Source organism: Nasonia vitripennis, assembly GCF_009193385.2.
Source record: "Nasonia vitripennis strain AsymCx chromosome 4 unlocalized genomic scaffold, Nvit_psr_1.1 chr4_random0010, whole genome shotgun sequence".
NCBI lineage: Eukaryota > Metazoa > Arthropoda > Insecta > Hymenoptera > Pteromalidae > Nasonia > Nasonia vitripennis.
Window position 1 is genome coordinate 1,791,600 of NW_022279646.1, and position 25,071 is coordinate 1,816,670.

Genomic DNA, 25,071 nt, shown 5'->3' on the forward strand with positions numbered 1-25,071 from the left:
TCTTATTTATTGCTTCATTTTCATGCTCTGCTTGTATATCTCTTGTCGCAAACAACGATTATGGGAGAGAAAAATCATAACATGGGTGTCGCCTGGATTAACTAAATTAAATTATGAAAACTTTATGGCAAACCCAAAAAAATGTAGGGACTCCCCTAATTTCATTCAAAATTGTGGGTAATAATTACAATGATTAATGATAAGAACAATGATTGATCAGTTTCGCATATACGTGCCTAAATTATTGGGTTTGCCCAGCAAGAGTCATCAAATTGTGGACCTTTTCTTTCCTTTTTTTTTTGAAACAAAAGGGAAAAATATACAAAGTTAGGCTATGTAAATTTCCAAAAAATTAAAAAAATGTTTTAATTGACTTGTTAAACCACGAAAAATAAACAATTATTAATCTTGTGGAGAGCAAAAAAACTAAATTTTCAAAGTTCGGTTTCGAAATTAATTTGTTAATAATTAATAGTAGATGCACAGTTAATTTTTGTATTCGCGCAGACGATCAATTGTATTTATAAGTTTGTCAACGAATTATAGTTTCAATCTGTTTTAAAATTTTACGTATTGTCAAAAAAACAAAATTCGGATGAACGTGTTTTTATAGTGTTAATAATCCTCGAATTTAAATGTTAATGATTTTTAACAATTTGATTAATTATTCATCGTCCGTGTATACTCCCGAAATGCTTCAATGTACAGTTTCAAATTCAAATTCCGCGCGCGCGCTCGGCCGCTCTCAAGATGGCGTCCGTTCGCTCTCGAGCCTGGTCCTCGGTTGGGTGTGGCATCGCTTCGCGCCTGACGTCACACTACAGTTAAACTCCCTAGTCAAGTTTGCTTGCGTCAGCTGTCTGCCTCGCGTCGTGTCGTGTGCGTGTATTTCGCGATAACTTGTTGACAAAGTTTTGCAATTTATAAACCGTGCGTGCTATGTCGTACAATTTCAACGAAGGTGTGAGTGTACTCTATTGCCGCGTTCCTGAAAAGGTGAAAACTCGTGGCCCGGGATAATCCCCAGTGTTGCAGTCGCAAGTTACTCACAGCATCAGATAAGTTTTCTTTTATAATTTTATAATGCAGTCACTTAAGTAACTCAAGAACTGTTGCTTTGTGTAAAATTGTATGTCTTTCCTTTTCAGCTTTCCATGCAGTCAGCAGTGGTTTTACTTTTCTTAAACAGTTTCAAGATCAAGGAGGACAATGCTGACTTTGTATGACGTCACGGGTACGTTTGTGCAACCAGATACTCTACCACTTTATCTCTCACTGTTTAATTATTTATATTTTATACAGTGCTTTCAATAGATTGCGCATTCCGGCTTGTTAATTGTTCACTTTTATTCAAAGAAAACGAACCAAAACTGTGAGTCGAACCGTCTCTTATATGCTTTAAACCGTGTGTTTATTCTATGATTTAACAATAATTTATAGTTTGGCGCTCAATTTGCGTGTTTAACAATAGTGACCTTAAGCTATTCTCAATAATGCAAAAAAATAATTGTCAAAATCACGTTAACTTTGCTAAACCTGTGCTTCTACACTTTAAATTTTAATAAATTTGTAATAGTTATTTAAAATCATATATGCTTTGTTGTTTATACACTTGCTAATTTGCTCTTTATGCTTTTCATAAAATACAGTTAGTGATCAATTTTTTTGTGTACTAATTCTATGGGAAATTGTCGCGCCTCGAGGTCAATTGTCGCTTTTGGTTAATAACTACGGTTATTCATTACTAGTTTTCCAATGAGAAAGGTGCATTTAAGTCTAAACCCCTAGCTTCTGTTTTAATTTGTTTGAAATAATCAATTTTTGTGAATTTGACCGGAAATACTTTGCTTAAATTAAATCCCAGAACTGACTCTCATGCTCGCATCCACCTTTGATTGAATGATTTTAACTTTTTCAATTGAAAATAGTCACACCTCGTTTTAATAATATTTCCTATGATCTGTTTATTAATTCTTTGTGCTTTTGCACAAACTTATGCTTGTAGTGCACGCGCAATGGGCTCCTGTATATGTAAATTTGTGCGTACTTCAGATTTGTGGGCAAATGTAACTTTATTTATAATTTGGGAGATAAATGTACGTAAACCGAATGCTTATCAATATTTGTAGGGATCCAATTGGCGTCTTATCACCAAATTTGGCTGTTTCGAGTGCAGAAAACCAGATTTTCTTCTTTGTGGAACCCGGAGTTCTACTCTCTACGTAGCAGCCTCGTCCAGACCCTGGCTCGACTTCTGGCGATCATTTGCACAATAGTGCTACTTGTCGACCAGATTTTGAGTGTATGGGTATTTTTGTAGCACGAGCAAGGTCCTAACGGGCCCACCCCTATGCTTATCAACCAAGTGTATTCGTGCAAAAGAAACTTGTGCAGTGTAATGAGTGTGATTTATTGCAGGATGTTAAAATGACAAAAAAAATTCTGAAAAGAAAATGTGAAATGTGATTTTGAATTTTGTATTTGAAATATTAAATCAGTTGTGCGTGATTACTCAAAATTTAATCAAATGTTATTGTCTCGAGTGAAATGATTTTGATGTGTATGCATTAAATAATTGTATATCGTGTATTAAGTAAAGAAATGAATTTGAACTTTTGTGTGTATGCCTGGGGTGTCTACAATGTAAATGTGTCTCTGTGTATAAAAGGAGTAATTTTGGCACTACGCAATGTCCGGCAGGATACGTCAAACTGCCTGTGCTTTAATTTTGTAAAGAAAATTGATGTGAAAATAGGAATTAATATTGTATTGATTATTGCGACGAAAATGTGAATTTTAAATTTATTTAAAAATTGACGTGTTGTATTTTTCTTATTTCCCTTTTTCCCAAGAAAACTCGACAATTCATTAAATAGAATCCACTCTGAAAATTATTTTAACAGTTCTATGCGTGCCACTCGATATGCACTCGGTTTGACGTCACAACGTCTTTGTCTCGTGCGCGTCTCAAATTTCCTTATGTTTTAAATCTTTCCTAATCTCATTTCTCGCGCATTCCTTTGAAAGTAATTTCGTCTTCTATTTGCGCACTCGTGATCTCTGATTTTTTATTTTCTTCTTTTTTTATTTCATTTGTGTGCGGGCACTTGTATAAATTTTAATTTATGACTCTTTCACTCAATGACACAGAATTTAATACATGAAGAAGCAAACAGTTTCGCTCAACAAAAGCTATAAAAGATCCCGGACGAACCCCCAGTTTTGTTAGGGTAGTAATAAATTTACCGAACTAACAAAGTAACGTTGTGTGATTATGCGGATGATAGCTTACTCTCCCATACGGGTGAGATCAGTACTTCGCACTGATTGTCGCGGCGAAGCTGTTTGCATGATAATAAAACACCAAGGAAAATTAAATTATTAACGAGAATGACTCACTTGTGTTTGTTGACGGGGATGACCCAAAGGTTGACGATCAAAACTCTCAAATCAAATAATCTCTTAGACTCAATTATTTCAAAAATTCCTTTATTTGTTTCTGGATACTTCAAATAACTTTCAAATGGAATAAGGCACAATTTCGGCAAATGATGATCAAGACAGAAACACAATTAAGACTATAAAATCGAATATAATGTCGAATATAATACAATTAACCCATTAAAGCCCATGCTAAGACTGGTTGAGATAGCGACAAACAAACTGTGCTATCCTTTGCATAAGTGAAAAATAAAATATACGTATTTTTTCTTATGTCATTTGCAATTGTTTATAACAAATTATTTAAACAAATTACAAAAAAATTTATAATTTTCAAAATCTGAATGCGGGAATCGATTCTGGAGGTAAAATCGAGACGAACACCTATATAACACTTTTTTGTCAGAGTTCAATTTGTTAGTGTAATGTAGGAATAAACAATTGCATGTTGGGGAGAAAAAGTGACCATGTCAAGTCCCAAGCAAAATCTATCTGGAATAGCAAAAAACAAACTGTGCCATTCTTTGCATAGCTGAAAAATAAAATATACGTATTTTTTCTTATGTCATTTGCAATTGTTTATAACAAATTATTTAAACAAATTACAAAAAAAATTCATAATTTTCAAAATCTGAATGCGGAAATCGATTCTGGGGGTAAAATTGAGACGTAAACCCATATAACACTTTTCTGTCAGAGGCCAATTAGTTATTGTAATGTAGGAAGAAACATTCGGCCTCCTGAGAGTGTTTCAAAAAATCGTATAGAATGAAGCTAATTATTGTATTTATCCATCAATATTCACATGAATTATTGTAAATATGTTCGGTGGGATTGAATTATTGTTCATTCTCCGTCTCGGCATTATCAGTGACGTTACCAATGTAAAACAAAATAAAATCTAAAAGTTTTCCGAAATTATTATTTCAAAGAATAGATCCAATGTATGAATGTTTTCAACCGTTAGCCCGCCACTCAAACGTGATCTCTAACACGGAAGGATTTGCGAAATGAAATAAACTTATCCAATTACAGTATAAGATCTCAAAATTTATCAGTAAAAAATACTGATATGATTCCACATACCATGCAAGAGAATGAAAACACTTATTTGTCAATAGTTTATTTCTACATAAAGATAACAAATTGAACTCTGACAAAAAAGTGTTATATAGGTTTTCGTCTCGATTTTACCTCCAGAATCGATTCCCGCATTTAGATTTTGAAAATTATGAATTTTTTTGTAATTTATTTAAATAATTTGTTATAAACAATTGCAAATGACATAAGAAAAAATACGTATATTTTATTTTTCACTTATGCAAAGGATAGCACAGTTTGTTTGTCGCTATCTCAACCAGTCTTAGCATGGGCTTTAATGGGTTAAGACTATAAAATCGAACTCTTGAATAGCGTCCTTACTCTTGGATCGCACACACAGGAATGAAAAATCGGGGGAGGCGAAGCTTGAAGAAAGCGTCATGTCTTTCTCCCACGCAGGGTCTTTACTTCTCCTTCGCACTTCAGTTTAGCCGCGCTCTCTTTCTTACTCATTAGGCCTTATGGGCCTAAGTACGGTCAACGGCTAAACTGCAGCGTCGACTGTGCACGCGTGCTTTCAACCGAGAGAGGAGAAGTTTGTTTTGGTTTAGGGTTACTTCTTGCGCTCGTTAAGCGTTGAAGTTTCACTTCATACCCGCTTTATTAAATATATCTTCGTCCTGTAATGTTTGATCTAATTCCATTCTGTCTGATTGTGCTTGAATTATTTTATATGGCTGTAGTTGTGTTATTTGTGCCTGTTCCAGCTGTTGTATTAATTCTTCTTGTTCTTTTATTTTGTTGTGCATGTTCGTGCCAATAATAAGTTGAACTATATCGGCGTATGCTGAGTAGCCACGCGTCTCGATTATTCGCGAATGTTCGTTTGCGTCGCTTCGCTCGGGGATTTTCCCTCTCTTTTTTCGCGCGTCTAGCTCGGGAGACGAGACGATCGTCAGCGAGAGTCGCTCTCTTCGCTACGAACCTTCGACGGAACCGGTCGCAAGTTAAAATAGATACTGTAGTCCTGCCACGTCATACTTCGAGAAAGATATTTGAACATTAATAGAGTTTTATTAGAGTGCAAAGAAGGTTGTTTTTTAGTGAATAAATGGAGTAATCAACTTATAGTAATTGTAACCAGTGTTTGAGTTATTAAACTTCCTTTCCTCTGAACCCGAGACCGGCATTCGTATGGTGTTCGATTGATACTATGGACAAACAAAATGCAGCACCAGTGCATATGTAGCACTTTTTCTTCATACAATTTAGCTATTTGCTTTTCTCTATTTTTTAGTTCTATTACATTTGCATTTTTTACTTGAGCAATTATAGTTTTCACCACAGGTGTTAGCACGCGGCTTTTATTAATTAAGGTTAGGTTTACTTCACTGTGTTCTTTGCATACCACTGAGATTTCAACTATCTGCATGCCACTATTTTTTCTCGTAAAGTCATTTGGATGGTACACTTCTTCACATATTATACAAACTACCGTATTAACTTTTGTTTCAGGATGACATTTATAAACTTTTCCTCCGCCTCGATCGGGTGGCTTCTTTGCTGCGTCGGCCATGTTGGCTCTTAAAATATGTACAGGCATATTTTCAACTTTCTGACTTCTAATACAAATCAGAAATTTTTGAAATCAATTTGTTCTGAGGTTATTAATTTGTTGCCAGGATGTAATGTTATTAAAATATGTGCGTGTGGTAAACCTCTTTTTTGAAATTCAATTGTATAAACATAAGTTAACACTTTACTAAAATTTTTTTTCCGTTATATCATTCATAATTGATCGTAATTTTGTGTAAAATGATTTTCTGGTAATTCTTAAGGGTATATACAAAGATCGTAATTTTCTGGCAAACCTGAATCTGAAACAATAATTGCACCACACTCAGCGGTCACTGATTGGTTATACACATGTTTCTCTTTTCCGTCTTTTCGTAAAAAAATCATTTTGTATTCGGGAGATTTTGAATATTCGAAATTTGGTGCAAATGTTTATGATTTTTTGCTATTGGATTATTTTTTTAAATATTCGTCAAAGTTTTGATGTGTGATTTAACCAATTTATTATTTATATCAGAATTTAATCTTAGTTCAATAGCTTCCTGATCATTATATATATATATATATATATATATATATATATATATATATATATATATATATATATATATATATATATATATATATATATATATATATATATATATATATATATATATATATATATATATATATATATATATATATATTATATATATATATATATATATATATATATATATATATATATATATATATATATATATATATATATATATATATGGGACGTTTCACGTCAACCGGACCATCAGTGCACCCAAAATTTGGGTTAACCTAACAAGACGTTTGAGGTCTCAAAATGATCCTCTGGTCAAGGGCTTTTGAAAAAGTTCGGTTTGAAAAAGTTGCAAAACAGTGCCATTCAGCATCAACGCCAAAATCTCTCTTATGACTCATTAAACTACTCATTTGATAACGATTTTTAAAATGCTGTTTAGCACCATCAGTAGCATATATTACCTTTTTTACTGTGGGACAAACCTTGCGAATTTCAGGTATAAGCTTTTGCTGCATTATGTATACTGCAGTGGCATCATGAGTAGTACAGTCGGACATAGATACTGTACTAAAATGCTTTAGCTTGCCTTCAGATTTATAATAAACAACAGCAGGAAAAATCGTACTTTGATCATTATTAAAATGAAATGCCTGTGCAGCATCTTGGGCTGTAAAAGCATAGTTCTCAGCAAAATCCAATTGAGCAAGAACCTCTTCATCTGGAAGATTATTTTTCTTCCCAGAAATAAACTTCGATTGTTCCTTAGCGATGAAGTGATGAGGTATCAACTTTTCTAGGCTAGAACATAAAGTTTCAATAAATTCTTGCGATGTTAGGCATTGTTTTATCAAAGTGTATCTATCGGTTGATTGCCACGTGCTGAAGATGACTTGATCAATATTGTGCTCATCCATAATGTTCTCAACGTAATTAGAAAACTTTTGAATGTCCGGACAAAATTTGCATTCATTCAAATAACAACTTGGTTTGGGATCCTCACATTGAACGAAATTCAAACAATCTTTATAATTCTTCAGAATATTGTTTGAGATTTTTTTCTATATTTATTGCGTTAATCATCGCCTTGTAAAGTTTGGTGTATCGTACATACATTTTTCACCATATAAATAAATACTGACGGTATCTTTTTTATTTGGCATAATTCTGCTTTTAAGATCATTTTCGTAAAAATCTTCAACTTTCTGAGTAGTTTCTGTAGGTAATGTTTTTCCACGTTTTGCAACAGGAGAAGCCAAAACTCCATCTGATTCTCTTAACTGTTTTGCTTTACGAGCCATTCTGTGAGACACACCAAATTGGTTCATAATTTTACGTATTGCCCAATGTTCGGGCAAAATAGTAAGAATATTGAAGTACAGTTGAACAAGGAGTTGCCGATAAAGTAAGACTTACTCAACAACTGTCTTAAAAAGGATGTTGATGAAGAAGTCGCCAATGTATCTATTAATGTACCTATTAACTATCCTAAAAAGGACTGTTGGAGAAAAAGTCGCCTATGAATAAAGCCACTGATGGACTTGCTCACCAACTATTCTGAAAAAGACTGTTGGAGAAAAAGTCGCCGATGAAGAAAGCATTCCTTGAAGAAAATATTCCTTTCTATGGGTTGCTAAACGTGGGAAGGGGTTGGGGGTGTAGGTAAAAAAGAGGGATGAAATAAATCACTTGAAAGCAATGAATTCCTTTGCCACAAAACAGTTTTATTTGCTGAAGTCTTTGCACAAGTTGTCATTGGACACGAGCCGTGTACTTGCAGCATTAGGCTGTTGGAAGAGGGGCGAGGTACAGCGCTGGACCCAGCCTCCTTATGTGCCCTCCGCGACGCTACTTCACTTGTGGGTAATGCGCAGCCGCCTAGCGGCGCGCCGCGGTACTAGCGCCGCGGTGATAAGCGCTGCAGCGTGCGTAGCGTGTTCGGCGGGTTGCGCGTTAGCAGGGGCTTTTCGCGAGAGAGCCTGCGGGTGGGTTATGACAAATATCCGCCAGTTTATATTGGCCATTTGAATTTTGAAATTTCGAGGTTAAAATAAGATTCAGCGGCCCCTTAAACTCCCATACCGATACTTTAAACTGATTTAAAATCGTTCATTGCGGTAAAATAGTTTTGGTGTTTGTATAATGTCGGCAATTTTAGATCGGCCATTTTGGATTTTAAAATTTCGAGGTTAAAAGAAGGTGCAGTGGCCCCAAAAACCCTCATATCGATACTTTAAAGTGATCTAAAATCATTTGTTTCAGTAAAATTGGTTTGGTGGTGGTATAATGTCCGCCATTTTGGATCCACCATTTCGAATTTTGAAATGTCGAGGTTAAAATAAGATTCAGTGACCCTGAAAACCCCCATATCGATACTTTAAACTGATCAAAAATCATTTGTTGCGGTAAAATGGGTTTGGTGGAGCTATAATGTCCACCATTTTGATTCCGCCAATTTTGATTTTGGAATTCCGTCAGCATTGTCAATAATATGTCCTATCATGAGTTGTACATGCTTTTTGGTGGGATATTTCACAAATTAGAACATTTTTACTATTGTTTTTGTTGAATGTGCTATGAAAACGTGGGTTTCAGGCTCCATATTTTATGCGCCACATTGGATTTTTGAAAAGGCCAGAACTTTTTCAAAATCCCTTGAGTAGAGGATCATTTTGAGACCTCAAACGTCTTGTTAGGTTAACCCAAATTTTGGGTGCACTGATGGTCCGGTTGACGTGAAACGTCCCATATACATATATATATATATATATATATATATATATATATATATATATATATATGTGTGTGTGTGTGTGTGTGTGTGTGTGTGTGTGTGTGCGCGTGCGTGTGTGTGTGTTATACCTATCTTATTAGCCATCTTAACCTTAATATTAGTGAAAGTAAGTGTTTGATCAGGAATACGACCACCAAAAAATTTATAGAGATACCTTTTTACAGTGTATAAGTTCCTGTATGGGTCCCAGAATGATAGAGACCCTGTATCTTTGGCTAAAAATAAAGATATCCATAAATTGGTGCTAAAATGATTAAAATTCATATTTAAAAACTGTGGAAAAGCTTATGATTTGCTTGGAGCATTCCTAAAAAAATCACAGTGGTAGCAAACATTAAAATAAAAAAAGTTCGTAGGAGAAAATTGTTCCTTATTATCCATCATTGACTAAAAATTCAAAGCTTAGTCATAAATTATTTAAATATATGTTTGCTTATGAAATAAATTGCGTCACTTGGATCATCGCCAAAAAAATCATAGAACGTGATTTTATTGTTACAAATATTCCTACCAAAGTCGAGGAATCGTAAATATATTATGCCTCTTGCAAAAAATTATAACATAAATCATACACTCGATCATAATTTTTAGTCAGTGGATAATCAAGCCATTTTTGCATTTTTTGCCAATTTTCAATGATTTGTAGCTTATAAGGGATGCATTTTTAACTAAAACTATCTAGATACTTTTCTTTGTGAAATTTTCTGAATTTTTAATAAAAATTCTTTTAAAGCCCTATATGTATGTTAAGGCTACCTTATTTGCATTTTAAACCCTAAAATATGATAATCTGAATGTTTGATCCAGACTCCGGCAACCTCAATATAGTAAAAAGATACATTTTTATAGTAAAAAAGTAGCTGTAAAGTTGCAGAATGGGCCTGACCTTCTACTAAAACAAGATACGTATCGGTAGACATGAAATGTACTAGGTTATAAGTGTCAAATTTGCACGTCAAACCACTTATTAGCCATTATATCATGTTTGTTTTTTACATCTCTTCTTAAGAAAAGTATCTGGGTAGTTTCAGTTAAAAATGCATCCATTATGAGCTACAAATCATAAAATAGGCAAAAATGCAAAAATTTCTTGAAACCTCAATTTTAACCAGCTGGAACTCGAAGCCAAATAAAGGAATCGCGCTGAAATTTGTTTTGGGAGTCAGGTCTAATATACAGAACATATTAATACAGTTTAAGCAAAAATTAAAATTTTCATTCATGATTTCACAGAGAACTACCCGTATATACATTTAATATTTACATATTACTTAAAATCTTGAATTAGTGAACTTTTTGTTATACTCTTGCGTCCACTAAACACTTATATATGTATAGACATGTATAACATACATAGATAACATAACTACCGCATAGAAATATAAAGTCTAGAATGATAAAACTTTAATCTTGCTTGTGTTGAACGTAACACTATGCCTCATAATTATAAAAAAACAAATGTAAATCATTAACTCAATAATACATATATATATTACGTATATAATAGGGAACTTGCATGAGTCCGCAAATAAATTTTTTAAGTATTCAACTCGAATCAGTATCATTGAAAATATTAATTTTGCAAAAGATATTATAAAAATATCTTTATCACAATTTTTTATGTATGATTGAGTTTTTATAAAAATAAAAGTAACATTTGAATGAAGGTCACATGATTATGACGTAACGAAATCTGCAAGGAAAGCAGTAAGTTTCACCAGGTATTGTGACGGTCACACTATTCATTAGGACAATAGAATACCACAGTTTGACGTTTTCATCCACTATAGAGTGTACCTAATTTTAATTCTGTTTATAGCGCGCTTACCTCAAAATGATAACTTTATTGACATATTTGAGGTTGTCGTGCTATAAAATATCGTATGAGGCTGTTGTGGGAGATGTTTTTTACTCGCTTCGCTCGTGCAAAAACCTCGAGCAAGGTAGAAAACTATCTCCCAGTGCAGTGTCATAATATACTATTACATTTTTAATGAGTGAAATAGGAAAATCATGCATTTTCTATGTATTGAAAGTTAAGTGTTTATAGAAGTCTAAGATTTAACAATGAATAAAGGGTTTGTGCAAGGTACATCTCAGAACTCGCCAAAAGTTGATTTGGTTATGTTAATCACATGCATATCCGGTGCAGTTATAACTGTTTTTGTTTTTTTTTCACTAGGACACAAAACAATGTTCATACCAATTTTGATTGGACTGTTTTTCTTTTTCAGACATTTTCGCAGTTGTTCATATTATCGTTACATTACACGATTTCCTTGAAATAAAACTATTTGTTTTGGTTCCCTTTAAATGATAGTGTATTTGTTTTGGTTTGTTCAAATATTAAGGTGTCGTCAGCGGACCGTCATAATACGACGTCACGAACACACCCCTTTTTTCAGATTCAGTGACGTCATCATCACGTGACATTGTTTCAAATCATTGTCTGATTTTACAACGATTTAAATAATGTTTTACTAAGTTAATACGCGATATCAAGAGAATCGGTCAAGTACATATGCGTTTCCAACCTTAAACTAACATTTAAAATCATAACTACAAAAATGCGTGTTCCCTATTACTGCATCACAGAATCGACTTCTCAAACAAATATTAAACAAGGTACTTTTATATAAGATACATGATAGATTCTAACAATCATAATTAACAATCATTATTGCATATAAAAATTAATAATAATAGTAATAAAAATTAAAATAAGAACAATATTTTAATCATAATTTTAACCTTAACAAATTTTTACGCAATTTCCGATTATAATGAAATCTAAAAAAAATTGACTTATAATAAAGTAAAAGGTTAGGCGAGTTTAATGTATTCCGCAAAATTAATATGGATGACAATCACATAGCTTTTTATACATATTTATTACAACAATTCTTATATTTGTCAAAGTTGATTGTGACTTAATAAATGCTGTAGCAAATGTAATAATTTTAACTATAGATTAAAAAGGTAATGATATCAATGAAAAATAGTCAAGTTTTAAATATATAAATAATATAAATAATTTAACAATAGAAACTAACTTGCCTTGCCCGATTGGCCATGCCTGAGATGTATGTATACAAATAAGTATGTACAAATGAGTTACTAATAGACAACATCATAAGTAAAATGAATCGGGCATGGCAAGTTAGTTTCTATTGTTAAATTATTTACATTTATTGATATATTTAAAACTTGACTATTTTTCATTGATATCATTACCTTTTTAATCTATAGTTACAATTATTACATTTGCGACAGCATTTATTAAGTCACAATCAACTTTGACAAATATAAGAATTGTTGTAATAAATATGTATAAAAAGCTATGTGATTGTTATCCATATTAATTTTGCGGAATACATTAAACTCGCCTAACCTTTTACTATTAAAAGTTAATTTTTTTTAGAGATCGCAGTCCTTTTTAGTAAATTTTTTTGAGTATTTACCACCCAGACTTCGTCATCGGCCCTAGACACCGCCCTCGAATAATTTTTACAGCTAGACACAAAAAACTACGGAGCGCGCCACCTCGTCATCGGCTACCCTGTACACCTAGACACCGTACTTGAATGATTTTTATACCAAGACACCGAAAACTACCTGAACCTTGTCATCGGTACCCGGCTACTTAGCTATTGTTACTGCTCTGGAACGCAAAATATGCACCAGCAACCTCTTAATTCTAAATATCGTGTGTGTGTGTGTGTGTGTGTGTCTATATATATATAGAGTGATTGATTGATTGATTGATTGATATCCAAAACATATAGCACTAATAATCCGCGCCACTTGATATGATAAAAGTGTCTGGAAAAGCAATATCCAACTACACTATACGTATAGCTTATAAGTGGCAAACTTCACGGTCCTAACGTTTTTCTGTCTGGAGAATCGCAAAATCGCGGATTGTTCGGTATTACATAAATAAAATCGGCTTTTTGCTAATATTTTTACTTCAAATGTTAATGAAAAATAAGCCACTTGATATAAGCTACAATTTTTGCAGCAGGTTAAATGACGGAAAAACAATAATGATAAATAAATCCAACTACACTGCATGCGCAGCTAACGTAACGGTCCTAACATTTGTCTGGAGAATAAAGAGATGATTTGAGCATTTGAGAATTACCCATCCATTTATTTTGAAAATTAAATAGTTTTTTTGCCAATATTTTTTGAAGAATCATAGTTTAGTACAAAAATGGGTAAAAAATGAATTTAAAACGGTAATAATATGCATTTTTTCTGGATAATGTAAAAATCCTAACACCAATATAGAAATAAATAGTGTCGCAGCGCCGCGGCTTCGTCTGCTTTTCAAACTCGCCTTCGTGGCGCTACCGTGCCACTTGATATCAATGACATTATACTTTGCAATAAAATGTAACAAAGTCATTTATATACAAGATAAATAATAATTTCAATAGATTAAAAATAATATCCTTTATTACTAGTCAAATGACTGATAAATAAATATATCTGCTACAAACATCATGAACATTGAAGAACCTGCAACAATAAAATAAATTCTACAAAATAAATGCTTACAAAATAAAAGTTTTAAACAATAATTTTTGTTTTTAATTTATAATAAATCACTTATATAATAATTCCATTAAAGTACTTTATTGAAGGCAGGATACGCAAACATGGAACACTTGTACAATTTAACAAATTATATACGTACACTTATATATATATTATATAATTTTTCTTTAATTATTAGCTATATATATATATATATATATATATATATATATATATATATATATATATATATATATATATATATATATATATATATATATAGCTAATAATTAAAGAAAAATTATAACTATTAAACAATATTATTGTGCATTAACAATATATGCAATACAATTTACAATTTAAAATTGAAAAGTCAAAACAAACTAAAATCTAAAATACTAAATATGGAGTGTAAACTTAAATATTAAAATTGGACAAACGATCCGAATCATAAACTACATAAATATAACTAGAATAACACTGTGACAAGACACGAGTCTCGCACATGTAAATACGTGTGAAGGCGGCCGCAATAGACGCGGCATGCGCGCAACATCCGCAGGGCGAGTCCGCACGAGCACGGAGCGCGGCAGCTGGCGAGCGACTCAGCGACGATGCGCCAAGCGGCGCACGCGGTGCGCCGTGAACGCAGCTATACACATCCGCGCCGCGCGCCTTTATAAGGCGGATCGCGCGGCGCAACGGGAAGTTCTACTCGAGCTCCGCTCCGGGTAGTATCGTGCGCACACGTTACTACAAGGAAAAGCGAGAGATAGACCTACGCCGATGAAATCGTCTCGTGAGCCCACGTGACGATTTGGTAGACGAACCGAAACCCGAAACTCCGAATTGCCATCGTGAGCACACGAGGCAACCCGGAACACCCGAACGACACCGAGCCTCGTCTACGTGAGCACACGTGGGCGACACCCGGTGCCACCGTAAATTTCTAACCTACATTCCGACACATTGCTGCCTCCCTCACGACTCGCTTTATCTCTGTGTGCACACAGGATATAGAGAAGAACGAGAGGAGCGACGAAGATTTGTGAAACCGTGCGCTCACGACTCCACAAATCCGAGGGATAACCTCAAAACACCGTGACACTATCCCGGCCGTTACTGTGCGCACACAGAGCGGACGAAATCGTTGTTACACGACACATTCGGGTCGGCGTAGCCGTGCGCACATTACTCCACCGTACCGAGTGAATTCCTAACCTCAAAATCCGCCACCGATCCGTCATATCGCCACCGAACCGATACACCGCAGCCGCGAACACCGAATCATTCTTGTAACAAAATCACGTATATGTACCTGTAAATTGTTAACCGCGTTAGTTTAAACAATTCTAATTGTAAAGACGAAGTATTTTTAACAAGACGCATAATTAATTTCTGTTTCAGCCGGGATTTAACAACTGATTCCAAATGCTAATGTTTAACTAAGAAATATATTTTGTATTATTGAGAATATAAAAACAGACTCTTTTTTGCTCCTTTCCCCGATCCTGATCCTGGAATCGACTGACTATCCAGTCTCTTGGGGAAAGTTAAACCGTTACAACACTATTAGTAATCAAAGGCAACTTCACTCCTTACACAATTTGCTAGCACGACTCCATGACTTTTACAGAAAATCTGAAAATTATTAATTTGCTAAAATACATCAGCTTATACTTTTAATGCATAGAATGATTTAATTTGCTCCATAAATATATATCTTATTTAACCTTAGTAATAGAATTAAGAACTCTTCAGATGAGAACACATCTATTTAAGAGAGCCCTGCTAAAAATTACCAATTAAAAACGATTAAAACCATAATTGGTTTTAATACGGAATTGTGATCCAGAATTGTCGAATTCAAACCGATTAATACGATTTAAACCAATTATAAAAGTTAATCGGTTCTAATTCGATAATTCTGGATCACAATTCCGTATTAAAACCAATTATGGTTTTAATCGTTTTTAATTGGTCATTTTTATCAGGGAGAGCACACAGTGGCGCTGTCGTCGTTCAACAAGTTGAAAACTATAAACCGCAACAACGCGATATAAACCGTCATAAATGTCATACGACATGTCGTAAATGGCAGGACTGTCGTATAGCTCCTGCAGTGTCGTGCTGCCATTCCGGCTTCGGGATAGCCGTGGCTGCTAGACAGATGTAAGTGTCGCTACTGTCGTGACGGAAGATGTGATGATAGGCCCGTTACACGCAAAAAGGAACAGAAATAAATAAATACTGATCCACCATGTTAAATAAATATTATCCTGTAGTGCAGCATTTATTAGAAATAGTTTAGTCTGTTTTCTTAACTGTAATAAGGCTATTGCGAAAAAAGTCTTGTTGATTATTATTTTCTAATCATAGCATTAACTTATAAATTTTATATAAAATTTAACATTACAGATGACGAATCTGAAAAATTGATCTGTTTCATAAGAATACGAATTTTTTCTAGAAAGCATGGCTAGTATATTGAAAATACTATATGGTAACACAACCGGTAATCAGAACAGGAAAAAAAGACGATGTCTCCTCTCATCGTCAAGTCCTGCATACTTTCTGTGTGCATGTATGTGTGTATGTGTGTGTATGTGTGTGCATGTATGTGTGTATGTGTGTGCATGTATGTGTGTTCATCAGCGAACCTTTAAATATCGGCGAGTGCCTTATGTTAAAAGCAAAGCGTTTCGCTTTTAGCGATGTTTTATTTTAAAACAGTATTTTTTAACTCAAAAAAAGTATTCGAAAGTAAGGTTCTAAATGCAAATAAGGTAAGTTAATAAAATATTTGTGGGAATTTTACAAAAAATATTTTGGTGGTTTAGGAGCATCCTTAGAGCTACAAATCATTGACTATAGGCAAGGAATGAAAAAATGGCTTCAAACCCCAAATTTAAGAATAAATTATAGCTTAATGAAGGGTTCGCGCTAAAAGTTTTTTTTGAATAACTTATATTTTTGCTGCGTAGCAGTTAAAGCATAATTTAGCGTTAATTGTGAAATGACTATACATTTTTTAGTAAACTTTTTCTAGTAAAATTTAATGCAATTATCTCTTTGAATTATATTATTTATTATATCTTATTAAAATGTACATAAATTAATTTTAGGGCATTGCAATAAGAAATGAGTCGATAAGACAGTGAATTATCTACAAATATTTTATATTGTTTGTAAATGACTTGGTTGAAGAAGTTATGCTTATTGTTTTCTAAAAAAAACTTCATTTTATACAAGTTTATGTTTATTCATATGTTTTTGATCATAATGTAAATTTGTTTGATCTTAAACTATAATATTTGCTTTTATCATTACTTGAAAATTATACCTAGAATACTTTAAATTGTACCATGTCAGATGAAGATGATAAACCTCCAGCACCTCCTGTTCGCCTAACATCTAATAGGTAAATCTATATTATTTTAAATTTATCTTACTGTATAATGTTGTTTTGGAGTTCATATAACACATATCACGTTGTATTTTTAACTGGCTTATTTAATGCCGCACAAATGTCAACTTTACTTGAATGCTTACTGCAACCTTCCCTTTTAGACCAGGAGCTCTTGGCAGAAAGAAATTGGACTCTTAGTAATTTTGAAAAAGTGACAGACGCAAGCTGTCTGGTCGATCGCGTGGCATGGCAGGGGTTTGAATAAATAATATAACCTCATATCGTTTTTGCCCTAAAATGAAAACCATTACATTTCAGAACCCCCGTTACAACTACCCAGTAGTAAAGGACTCTAAAAATTCCACGAATTTATTGTTTTATCCATTGGCTTCAAAGACTCCCAATCTCTACTAAGAAAATCATTATTTAATGCCTCAATTACGGCATCTCAAATATTCAAAATTTGTCCGTAAGACGCAACATTGCACCTTCTCGCGGCTTCCAACAATGGTGGTGGCGTTCCTTGATTTTACGTCCCTTGCCTATTTTTTCCAACGAGCGGATGAACGGTCCTTTTTCTTTCCTCGAGAGAAAGCTTTGTAATGGTGAACATTTCGATATCAAAGATTTTGATAGATTTCGATGTTTTCGCGATTCCTGAGTCAGGAAAAGTGGTTTTTGAAAAATGTTTGTCTGTCTTCCTGTATGTACGTATGTATGTATATGCGTGCGCTAACGCAATTATATTTTTCGCTGACAGTTTACAGGCTCATCAAGTATGATCTAATAAAGAACTAATTAAATTTTGGAGCCGATTCACTAAGATAAAGCGTGTTTTTTTAAAAAAGATTTTATTAAAACATTGATAAAAATAATTTTTTTAATAGACCTCCCGAATGCAATTGCACTTTTTGCTGAAATTTACATGTTCATCAAGTATAATGGAACAAAGAACTGATTAAATTTTGAAGCCGTTAGACTGAAATAAAGTGTTTTTTTTTTAAATTCCTTCTTAAATATTAAAAATGGCATATTTTGCCCAAAAATGGTTACCACGATAACTCCTGAACACAATTGTATTTTTTGCTGAAACTTTACAGGTTTATCAAGTATAACCTAACAAAGAACTGATTAAATTTTGGAACTGATTTACTAAAACAAAGCGCGTTAAAAAATACGTTTTTACTTTAAAAAATAACTCGAACGCATTATTATCTTTACAGGTTCATTGAGTATAACCTAACGAAGAATTGATAATATTTTTAAGCTGTTTGATTGAAGTAAAGTATTTATTTTCTAAGTTCTTCGTAAACAGTAACAATTTAATAATCGGCCAAAAATGGTTACTACAATCACTCTCGAACGCCCTCATATTTTTCGCTGAAACATTACAGGTTCATTAAGTATATCCTAACAAAAAACTGATCAGTTTTTTGAGCTGATTAATGAAAATAACGTTTTTTTTTTCATTTCTTTTAAATATTAAAAATTGAAAATAATTGTTTTCGTTAATTATTGTTAGTTATGTGGGAACGGTAAACTACCCATAGTTTTTTGAATTGCTCCAATCAGAGCTTTCGATTTACAAAAACTAATCAATCAGGTTGCGTCATTTCAAAATCTTTTCGCAAATATACCTTAACGCCAAGTGTACATGAGTGCGTTGTTAGCTCAGTAGTAAGGCACGCGCATTGAGATTACGGGGATGTTGGCTCAAATCACCTTCGTCGCTTTAATTTTGTGCAATTTAGTTCCTAACAACTCCTTTATACAATTATACTTTGATTTCTTTTACACTATACTAAAATTTTATATTTGGTCGATTTCGTAAAAACACTCCAAATTGTGTCAAATCTCAATTAGTTTTTAGCAATAAAAGTGCATAAAAATGTCCGTCCCTCCGTCTGGATTTTATTTTGCATTTATTTCACAAAACTTAATGTATTTCATGAATAAAAACTATTGAATAGTATAAACTGGTACATACGATGAAAATATACATTTCTACAGTAAACCATTTTCAAGATTTGCTCCAGATGCTTCGGAAGCTGTGAGAACAATTCAAAAAAATATAAGGAATTAATGTATCGATTTTTATATTTTCAACGTATATTATAACAAATACACACACACACACACACATGGATTAACAAAGATTATTCTAAGATTGGCCTAGGTAAAAGGGATGCATCAAATAATTATTTGTGCAGATATGATCTTTTTTAAAGATATTTATTTGTAAATATAAAATGACGAATGCTCTATGTATTCATGCATATCACGAGATTTTATCTGCAGATTTGGTCCAGATAAAATAGTGTCTGCCAATAATTTTTTGTGCGTGTTAGAGTAGTAATAAATTTACCGTACTAACAAAGTAATGTTGTATGATTATGCGGATGATAGCTTACTCTCCCATACGGGGGAGATCAGTATTTCGCACTGATTGTCGCGGCGGAGCTGTTCGCGTGATAATAAAACACCAAGGAAAATTAAATTATTAACGAGAACGACTTACTTGTGTTTGTTGACGGGGATGACCCAAAGGTTGACGATCAAAACTCTCAAATCAAATAATCTCTTAGACTCAATTATTTCAAAAATTCCTTTATTTGTTTCTGGAGACTTCAAATAATTTTCAAATGGAATAAGACACAATTTCGGTAAATGATGATCAAGACGGAAACACAATTAAGACTAAACTCCAACTTAAAGACTCAGAAATATAACTATAAAATCGAACTCTTGAATAGCGTCCTTACTCTTGGATCGCACACACAGGAATGAAAAATCGGGGGAGGCGAAGCTTGAAGAAAGCGTCATAGCTTTCTCCCACGCAGGGTCTTTACTTTTCCTTCGCACTTCAGTTTAGCCGCGCTCTCTTTCTTACTCATTAGGCCTTATGGGCCTAAGTGCGGTCAACGGCTAAACTGCAGCGTCGACTGTGCACACGCGCTTTCAGCCGAGGGAGGAGAAGTTTGTTTTGGTTTAGGGTTACTTCTTGTTTCATTTAATTTAATGTTTCTGAATGTTCATCCAGAAACTTCGTCACTTAACATCCTGCCCCCCTTCAAACGTTTATCGCCCCCGACAAACGATTATACCTAAGGGTGAGTGGTCTGACAAGGGTGACACGCTGGCGAGTCAAATTTAGACATTTTTCTCTTATCTTTAATGGTGTAAGGTGCTATTTGGAAAATTGTGGATTTAGGGTAGGACCAAGCTTTTTAATTTTTGTATCTGCTCTAACCTGCAGATATTGAATTGTGCCTACGCATTGAATTATTTGTATGGTCATGCGTCGTTTATTCTTGGACCACAATTGGATCGCTTGAACAACCTCTGCGATGTTCATTCGATGAAGCAATGACGTTGCTTTTTCTTTGAATGTTCAGAACATTCATGTTTATGCATGGGTTAGGTCGGCTTTTCTCAAAAAAAAATATTTTGGAAGCTATTGGTAAGCAATCGGCAAGATTTCTTTCTCTTTTTTTTATATTAGGCTTGTCAACCTTTAGCTAGTTTCAGGATGATGATATGGGTTTGGGTGGATTGTTTCTTTGTTTTTCTTTCTCTTACCTTGTAAGCTTGGTTATGGCTCTGCTCCGCGGTCACACAAACTGTCAAGGATGGACTCGTACAATCTAAACTTATTTTTGAATCTAACTTATGTGTTGTTGTTAGTAATACGTATAGCTTTATTTCTGTTATAACCTGCTACTAATATTTTTATGTGGATTGCTTCTTGTTATATGTTAATCACTTATTTACTAATTTTATATTTCATTTTGTTAGTATGACTTAATAAATAATTCATTTGGTTATTGCTTATTCTCTAATATTGATATTATTGTATATTATATTTTTTTGGGTAAGGGTCTATTTTAAGAAAAAAAAGGTATTTGGTTCTACATTTTTTTTTTTGAAAGATAATATGAAAATATATTTTATTTTGACGCAAAACCATGATGGTAACTTGGATTTTTTTTTGTTTCTATATATAAACCACTTGAAGCTTTGTTTCGGTATTTGGTCTCCGCATAGGAAATGAATCATTGTTTCGTCTGTTCTTGGCATCCATTTCCACTTTACTATGTATTTCTATGGTCCGTTTAATTTGGCGTCTATTGCGTCAACTTTGTTTGTATATGTTATGTACCCTACTTTTCCTTTTGTCGTACCGCCCGTCAGTTCAATGCTCACTGTCTCTCCAAACACTGTAAAATCTGTTTCTAATTGATGTTGCGTGGTGTCTGGTGGTGCTAGTATGTATAATTTTGTGTTGTTGCCGGGATCAACGGTTCAGCTTGTTGATTTTAGTTTCTGTTGTGTTGTGTTTTGTTCTTTTTCTGTCTTTTGCTGTGCAGTGGATCGTGTTGATGTGTATACTTTGTTGTAAACTAGTCTTGTCGAGTACGTCATTTGTGTCTTTTCTACAGCCTTGTCTGCGCTGTCCTGGTTTTCAAACTGGATGCAGTGTATCGTCTATTTTGTCCGTCTTTAGGCTCCAAGTGTCTTACGTCTATGATGCTTCCGAATTGTTGGAATGTCACTGTTAAATTTTGTCTTGTCGTATGTCCGGGTACTCGTACACATCTCAGTATCTGGTGTTTGTACGTATTCTATTGTTTTCTCCTGATTGGTTTGTTGTTCTGTCGTTGGTCTTTGTACGTCATCGTTCGTCTGTTGTATGTGTTCTTTGTATTTGTTGATTACTTTAAACGCATGATCTTTCATTTGGTATCTAATTATTATGGCTTTGATGTCCTTTTCTTTCGTTGCGTGGTGTTCGGTGTTGCAGTGCCCCGTGAGTACATTGTCTTGCGGGCTGTATGTATGGCGTAGTGCTATGTTTGGTTGATTAATAGTGTAAGTTTCGATATTGTCATTGGCATTCTGTTGTGGGCCGTGATCATTGATGTTAAAATTTTCATTATTGTTAACATTATCGTCATTGTTGGCAGGTCTTTGGACGTCGTTACTCTCATTGCTGTCAGTGTTCTCGTTTGTAGCAATTCTGTCATCATTATTAGTGTCGTTATTGTTTGGATGTCCGTAGAGTCGGTGTCATCAGAGTTCTCAGAACTGTCAGTGCTGTCAGTGGCGTTGGAGTCAGTAGAATTTTTGAAGTGTCAGTGTTGTTGCCTGTCTCTAGGTTGTTTGTTGGTTCGTAATTTTCTACAGTGTTTGTTTCTTGGTCTGTCTGTCTGTTCAGTTCGTAATCGCGTAGTAGTTGTATCGTACCTGTACTTGTCCTGTACGTTATTGTTAATATGGCTGTGGCATCGTCAGTCCCTTGATTGGTATTTCTGAAACTCTTAGTATTGTTCGATTCGTATTTATTCAGTAATGTCATAACAACAGGTAGTTTCCCTGGTGGGCCAAAATGGATGGTGACGTGTCTTGAGTTCTCATCAAACTCGACTGACTCGATTATCGTCTTGAAGATTTGGTCCATGTCTGCAAAAGAAGATATGCAAATTCGTAGAAGAGGAAAAAATTTTTAAACATTTTCATTGAGTGGGGTATTCATGGATAATATTATGATCAATCATTAATTCTCTTATTCACACATGTCAATTGGTCCTGTCTCATTGCTTACTTTTCTAATCTATAATCATGTCATTGTCATTTAGGTCATCATGTGTTACTTTGAGGGTCTCGGGTGTTTCGGATTTATGTTGATTCTGGGCATTTACTCTGGCATTTTGTACTGAGTTGCTGGTAACAGGATTTTCTTCTCTGTTTTATTTTTGGCTCTCCAGCCTGGCTATTTTTTCTTTCAGCTCCAATATGGTTTCTTATAAAGGTTGTAGTTTGTCTAGAGGGACTTCATCGGTTTGTTTTTGAGACCATTTTGCTTGTTTTTTGCAAGTTACGTCATGCAAGCTGTATATTTCTGCTTCTATCATTCTCTTGCATTTTTCGTGGAACTTTGTGGTGGTGTTTCCTTGTGCAATGCGTGGGAGTCTTCTTGGCTCTGCAAAGGTCGCCTTGTATATCGGATCACTTTCTTCTTTTGCAATTCTGGCCTCTTCTTCTGTGAAGTACTGCACATATCCATACGCTTGGCGTCTTTTCATATCTCTGACCGTCTCGTAGTAAGCTAGGGTTCCAAATTGCGCAAATTGTCTAAAGAACATCTCGTCCTTTTCTTTATGATTTCCGTCCCAAGGGAGTAGGCAAAACAATCTGTTTCTGATTACTTGCGTTTGTGCTTGTTGGTTCACTACGTGAATTTCAGATCTAATTGTTGGCTCTTCATTCGGAGTAAGGTCGATCAATTCTCCTATTGGTACTTTGGGGTTTGAGGTCGTTGTGGGGCCCTGGTACGGTGCTACTCTTCTGTTGTTTCTCTTCAATTGGTTCTGTTTTGCTTATAATGATCTGAGTTCGTATACTCTCTGTGTTTCTGTTTCCGAGCTACATGATATTGTGATCTTCTTGGTCTCTCCTTCGTATCTGTGTTTTTCTACGTAAGCGTTTTGAGGTTCTCCTATTTTCTCGAATTCTTTTACTATGTTCGATAGTGGAATGTCTACAACACAGAACATTGATATGGTGGATCTTGGTCTCGACTCCATTCTGTTTCTTTCTTTTTATTTTATTCTGTAATTAGATTATGTTATCGTCATTAATAATATTTGACTATACGCTGTTTGGCTATGTACAAGCTTCCTGTAAAAATTCATGCTTAAATTTTGGTTAAAATATGGTGCATTATGAGCATTCTGCTTCTTGTTTCGGTAATAGTAACATTTCCTTTATGCTTTTTGAGGTTTTACTTTCAAGGGTTTCGCGGTCTAAGTGTGGGAATTAGGACTTTCGCGACTAACTGAGATGTTTTCGAGTTCGAATTCTTCATCATTTGAGATGAGTTTTCGTCTCTTGTCATTTCTTTTGGGTGGTGGGTGGGCGTGTTTTTTGTTGAGACATTGACATTTTCCGAGGCGTTTGATTTTTATGATTATTACTACTATTATTGCTATGATTGTTAACTGAATAGTCACACTTCCGTATAGTGTTGTGTCATTTTTATAATTCTGTCTTTTGTGTTCGCTTATCTCTTCTAACTGACTCATTATTTCGTGTAACGATTTTCCGTCATTATTAGCTGTATTGGGTGTTAATATATTTGTTGTTTCTAAACTATGAAATTCTATGTCGTTGTCTTCTTTATTTGGAGACGGGTATATGTCTGTTATTTTGAGGTTTATATCTGGTTTGTATAAATAAGTGTATTCTGTGTTTCTGGTTATTTCTCCAATTATTGCGGCTTCTGTAGTTGTTGCTATGCATGTGGGAGCTACGTGCACAATTCCTGCCTCTTTTATTGTTATTTTGGTTTCGATTTATCATATTCTAAATACGTCTATTGGGTCTGTATGTTCATCCTGTAGCGTATATCGCAGTGGTTGATTGCTTTCTGGCTGGGATTTAGGAGTAATGTTATCTCACAGTCTCTGGATTCGGGCACGTTCCTGAGTGCTCCTAGGATCGGGCATATATCTGCATAGTGTGTCGTGATGCATGTTTGTCTCTGTTCTTCATTGAATTTAATATATCTTGTATGGTCGTAACTGATAGCTATGTATTCATAGGACGGTTTTTATAAAAGCTTGCCCTATTGTTTTGTTTTTGATGTTCTGCGGCACTTTGATTGGCAGAGTACTTCTCTCACATTTTTCGCCTTTTTAGGTGTGGCAAGTTTTGCTATGGCTACTACCTTTTCTG

General features: G+C 34.3%; 1 protein-coding gene across 24 annotated transcripts in view; it reads left to right on the forward strand.

The window, feature by feature from the left end:
• The window catches only part of LOC103316326 (serine/threonine-protein kinase PAK 3), a 271,885-nt gene that overhangs the window by 30,398 nt on the left and 216,416 nt on the right, over positions 1-25,071 (forward strand). For 23 of the 24 annotated variants that reach the window (XR_004345306.1, XR_004345308.1, XR_004345307.1 and 20 more), the window contains one exon: positions 17,054-17,349. The exons of the other annotated variant lie outside the window; for it this stretch is intronic. Coding sequence is in view for 20 of the 23 variants with exons in the window: in XM_031930175.2 (XP_031786035.1) it covers positions 17,294-17,349 (56 nt within the window). In the remaining 3 variants the exon portion in view is untranslated. The remainder of the gene's footprint in view (positions 1-17,053; positions 17,350-25,071) is intronic. 24 annotated transcript variants of the gene reach the window in all.